Source organism: Gavialis gangeticus, unplaced genomic scaffold (genome assembly GCF_001723915.1).
Source record: "Gavialis gangeticus isolate Ggan-Ray unplaced genomic scaffold, GavGan_comp1, whole genome shotgun sequence".
Lineage (NCBI taxonomy): Eukaryota > Metazoa > Chordata > Crocodylia > Gavialidae > Gavialis > Gavialis gangeticus.
Genome location: NW_017728994.1, coordinates 53,170,839 through 53,174,991, shown reverse-complemented (window position 1 = coordinate 53,174,991; position 4,153 = coordinate 53,170,839). Strand labels below are relative to the sequence as shown.

Genomic DNA, 4,153 nt, shown 5'->3' with positions numbered 1-4,153 from the left:
GGCAAAAAAGTTACTCTTTCAAACTGCAACTATTATTTTCATAAAAAATAATCTTAAGTAGTGAGGACATGATAGCATGTTGATGCTGTTTATGCTAATCATGCATATACAAATGTGAAATGCTGTTTAATAGGTTCAAATAGTCATACCCATGTTAAGATGTCCAAAATTCAAGTCTGTTACTCACCCCCCACCACCAAGTCCTGTCCACCTCATTCATTTTTCATTACTTGTGGCAGTATTAGCATCCTCCAGGCAAGACTGGTTTATAACCTGAAAATGATAGGCTCCTTTCTTTAAATTCCATATTGATATCTAGAACAGTACTTCCCAAACTGTGGTTGGTGAACTACCGCAGGCTCCCTGCACCCTCTTTTCTGTTAAGAAGTTTGATGTTAAGTGTTCGTAGTCATTTGTGAGAAAAAAGTGAGGGTTAACAATAAACTGGCTATCCAAAAACTATTCGGGATCCACTGACCTAGTGCATATCCAAAGCTTGCTCCCTATCCTAATCCAGTGAGTTATTACATTGGTTTAACTAATACCTTTTGAAAACCCACCTTCATCCACAAAGCCAAAAGGAATATTCATTAAAATACTGACACTCTCTCCCTTTGAATTTCTCAAGGCTTCTCATCTTGAAAGAGCTTACCTTATTTAGATTGTAAACTTATAAAACTGCAGTTACACCTCTGCATTCGTTTACTGTATAAAATATACATGCATGCTTTTATGCCAGCACCAAACAATATTAGAGAAGGCAGCTAGTTCAACTAACGTAATGGTCAATAGCTGTTGTTTAAATTAGACACATGCACTTCAAAATAGTAAAACACCATTTAGTTGCAAAGTAAAATATGCTTCTTTCCTCCATGCTACTAAATCAGTATAAGCTTAGGTAGACAATACAGGCAGAACACACCCCAGGAGGGAACAGTTTTGTATGAATTTGTTACCTCTTTAACGAGATGTTTTACAGATTGCTGTCCACCTCCTGATCCCCACACGTTGTCTATACGCTTTCCACCCTTTGTCACACTCAACAACACAGTAGCTCGGTCCAATGCAGCTCTGTAAAGCAAAGGTGGCAGAGAAGGAGATCACACGAGAGAGAAAGGAAAATATAGACAACATTTGGTTCTCTAAACCTTCTCTGAATACTAAATGCAGTACCCTCTCAACATCAGGGAGGACTTAGAGCACATACTCCCACACCCTGTCAGGAAAGGTTTCACAGGACAGGTGGGGCAATCCCACCGCACAGATGGCTTCACGAAGTGGCTGTAGGTCCCACTCTATAGAAAAAGACATCAGCCCACCATGTGTATATAGCAGCACATATGCCATTCCTGCTTAGATGGGTTGCTCACACTAAACTCAGTCAGCCCCAAAGACAAAGGCTCTGCAGGACACTTCACACCAACCATCTGGGAACTGGCATTCATCAGAAAACATCCCCGAGATCTTTTCTCCACCAACTTTCCCCTTAGCTGCAGCATAATCAGGCCAGGCCATGCAGCAGTGGCAAGCTACTGAAGTTCTCAAGGCAGGGCCTGAAACATTCCCCTCCAACGGGAATCCAATCATGTCCTCCGCAGAGTAGTACAGAACCTGGAAACTTTCAGATCAGAGCTGACAGCTGGGCATGTAAACCTTCAAAAGCTGTTGCTAAGCCCAGATCACTTCGATGTGGGCAAATAGTTTCTCCACTAGAAGCATTTCTCATGTTTGGGTCAACAGAGCTCAGGAACCTCTTTGAGGCCCAGCAACACAAAGTACTTCAGTGGAGAGGCAAAAACCAAATGTTTCCAGCGATATGGGAACTGGGGACGCTTGTCAGGATACTGGGAAGCAGGAGGAGGAACTGGCTGTGAAAAAAACCCCAAAAACCTAGATCCAGATGGACTACCATGTACCCAACTTAGGGGTACCCCCTTCTTTGTAAGCACCTGGGGGAGCATTAATCTATTCAGCATTAATGAATTAAACAAAACATTAGTTAAACCTGGTTTAATAACCCAAGAGTCGAGTCAACTAAACACTACATAATACACTTTATCCCAAGACTTAGGTTTAGTCACTTCAGGTTTCGTGACAGGCTCCCTCTGGTAGCATTTTTTTTGGAATAAAAATAAAAGTGGCCACACCTAGTTTACTTTAAAACCCTAAATTACTGGTGTGCCTGGGTCAGCATTTAGAAATGAAAATTATAACTATAAAAAGCAAATTGCTTACCGAGCTTGGACGCAATCCACAGTGCCTTTGTAGCCATCTATGTAAGTATTGCTTAAAATCCCATCTCCAACAGCTCTTGCAATAAACTGGCCTACCAACTGAGAGAGAAAATAAACATTTCTAATGCATATGTAGTTTCACACGATCTTGAAGTGCAAGTTGTTTAGTTATTCATGCTTTACTTAAATATTTTTCTTACTTTACTTTTTTTAACGAAACATCTCAAATGAAAGTTTGAGGAGCTAGCAAGGAAAGTAGAAAGAGAAATAAGTTTACAGTCCAGACTAACATTTTAAATATAAATGTGCTTTTATTTCATTATTCCATTTAATTTCAGACCATTGAACTGATCATCATCAACTATGGAGTTTAAAAGAAAGATTTTGCTTCTTGTACAAACTGTTACATGCATACCTGCGGTGCTCTGGGCGAATCCAACGCCAGTTCAGGTAGCTCTCTAAGAAGTCTATCAAATGATTTTTCGACATCAGTTTTGCTGACTATTGTTCCACAAAGGTCAGACAGGAGCTTAGATGTCATTTCCCTGTGACTAGCCTTCCCTTCCAGTGCCAGTGATACTGCCAATACTGGCACACTACATTTCATTTCACCAAGATGTAAATCCTTCAGCATCTCCTAAATCCAAGTTGAAAAAAATATTTCAACTATTTTGCACTAAAATTAAAGCTATACGTGTATCACTACAAGTACAGAGGAGGATTTTCTGGGCACGTTAACTGCACATTCATGTCAACACCTCCGTAATCTCAATCTCATCTCTAGCTCATTGTGGTTCGCATGCAAGTTACAGTATTTTTAAAAATGCAAGCTGTCTGACATACCGCAACTTCATTAGTATCTCCATGTTCAAAATACTCCTGTATAATTGGTGTTAATGTTTTTTCAAATGCTCTTTCATCCAGGGGTAGAACAACTGTTTCATAGACACAATTCTCCTGTTTAAAACGGAACAAAACCAAAAATTTGACATCCTTCTCTGAAAACTGCTCTCTCCTCCCCAATAGCAAGCCAGCCTGTTTTCCCCTCAAGTCACAGGTACCTGCATGGCCAGACAGGCACAAGCATGTAAAAACCTGCAAGGAGGAGAGGACAAGCCCTCTATTTTCATTATGTTTGTCAGCTTCAGGCATTTCAAAGGGGGGTGGAAATAAAAATCACACAGCAAGACATCCTGAGCACCAGGGTGTAACAGTATAAACACAATATTAGTGCTTTCTCCACCTCATTGTTTCCTCATGGACTGGCATATTAATTATTCAGCACATAATATACCATAAATTCAGGTAGAGACTGGTAATAAAATGGGTTGAAACAGCAAACCAGTTAGCCAATAAAGCTTCCAACTAGTGCTAATTCAGGACAGTAGATGTACAGGATAGAACTTGTTAGCTTTCCAAAAAGCAATTATCCTGGACTCTCATAATTAGTCAATCCCAAAGCAATCAAGGGGAAAGAGTGCATTTTGGAAAATATGTAACACTGCCTGATGCAGAAGGGAAAGAAGAAACAAGCTGGAAGGGAAGCTACATCTGAAAGTGGACACTTGAGTACTGAAGAACTGAGCCCTTCTGTCCGTTCCCAATTTTATAGGACACCACAGTACTTGTCTTTTCAATATCTCTTTTTAGTTAGTAAAACATATCCCCTTGAGTTCTGGCATACAAAGTAGACAGTGGTATAAAGTGTTAGGAGAATCCCCCGATTTCCACTGCCAGACCCATTCTCTTACAAAGCGGATCATAAAGATGGATTTCCGAGTTCTAATGTACTTACCACACTGAAGAAGTAAAGTCTTGCAACTTGGCATCTGATTTTATCATGGTTTACACACACACACACAGTTTGTACAACTAGTATGTTTTCCTTGTGTCATCCAACTATGAACGGGGGGGGGGGG

The 4,153-nt window shown here is 40.3% G+C and overlaps 1 protein-coding gene across 1 annotated transcript in view; it reads right to left on the bottom strand.

Moving 5' to 3' along the window:
- Positions 1 to 4,153, bottom strand: part of PDCD4 (programmed cell death 4) — a 28,412-nt gene that overhangs the window by 10,119 nt on the left and 14,140 nt on the right. The window contains exons 6-9 of the mRNA XM_019502793.1: positions 3,078 to 3,191; positions 2,650 to 2,871; positions 2,236 to 2,333; positions 957 to 1,071 (exon numbers count right to left, since the gene is read on the bottom strand). Coding sequence (XP_019358338.1) covers positions 957 to 1,071; positions 2,236 to 2,333; positions 2,650 to 2,871; positions 3,078 to 3,191 — 549 coding nt within the window. The remainder of the gene's footprint in view (positions 1 to 956; positions 1,072 to 2,235; positions 2,334 to 2,649; positions 2,872 to 3,077; positions 3,192 to 4,153) is intronic.